General features: G+C 62.2%; 1 protein-coding gene across 1 annotated transcript in view; it reads left to right on the forward strand.

Annotated features, from left to right (window-relative positions):
- PTK2B (protein tyrosine kinase 2 beta) overlaps positions 1 to 757 on the forward strand; it is a gene marked incomplete at its 5' end in the record, with an annotated part of 14,606 nt that overhangs the window by 3,615 nt on the left and 10,234 nt on the right. Inside the window, 2 exons of the mRNA XM_014960884.1 lie at positions 38 to 95; positions 385 to 438. Of these exons, the coding sequence (XP_014816370.1) occupies positions 38 to 95; positions 385 to 438 (112 nt within the window). The remainder of the gene's footprint in view (positions 1 to 37; positions 96 to 384; positions 439 to 757) is intronic.

The following is a 757-nucleotide window of genomic DNA, read 5'->3' on the forward strand; positions in this document are numbered from 1 at the left end:
GCACCCCCCAACCCCTCTCCCTGACCCCCACCTCCTCCCACCCCACAGGCACCTGGAGGAGAGGCAGTCCACGCTGTCCGACAGCATCAGCGTGGGTGAGTTCTTGGGGTTCTTCTTCCCATTTCCCACCAGCCCAGGGAAGGGGGGGGCTGTGGGTCACTGGGATGTGGGGGGTTGGTGGACCTGGACGCCCCCAGAGGTGTCCTGGGGGTCAAGATGAAGCCGAGCACCCCAAGGGAGGGCTAGGCTGGCATCTTGCAGACTCCTGCTGGGCCACAGGGCTACTTGGGGTTGGGTGGCCGGAGACCCATGGGGCTGCTGGAAGAAACCCCCCGCCAAGTAGAGCTGCTTGAACCCCTGTCTGCAACCTCCTTCTTGCCCTAGACTCTGATATTTATGCTGAAATCCCCGATGAGTCTTCAAGACCGAGGTCTGGAGGTAGGTACCACCCCCACTTTGGGTGCCCTCTCGCCCATCTCCCAGCCTCCCCCACCTCCAACCAAGCCCTCCTACCTTCTCCTGACCCACCCCCAATTCTGAAGACCCTGAAGAGCCCCCCATGCTCCCAAAGCTGGGAAGAGCCTTACTGCCCACCTTACCCCTGCCCTGGAGGGGCTGAAGGAGCTGGGATCACCCCATATCCCATTGGGTCCTTGAGAAGGGGGGTGATGGAGCAGGTTGGTACCCAGAGATGGCCAACATCTCCTGCTTAGCATGGGGGGGCTCTTCCCATGGGTGGGCAGGGGTAGGGGCAGTT

The sequence above is a fragment of the Calidris pugnax genome, unplaced genomic scaffold (assembly GCF_001431845.1).
Source record: "Calidris pugnax isolate Ruff unplaced genomic scaffold, ASM143184v1 scaffold602, whole genome shotgun sequence".
NCBI classification, from domain to species: Eukaryota; Metazoa; Chordata; class Aves; order Charadriiformes; family Scolopacidae; genus Calidris; species Calidris pugnax.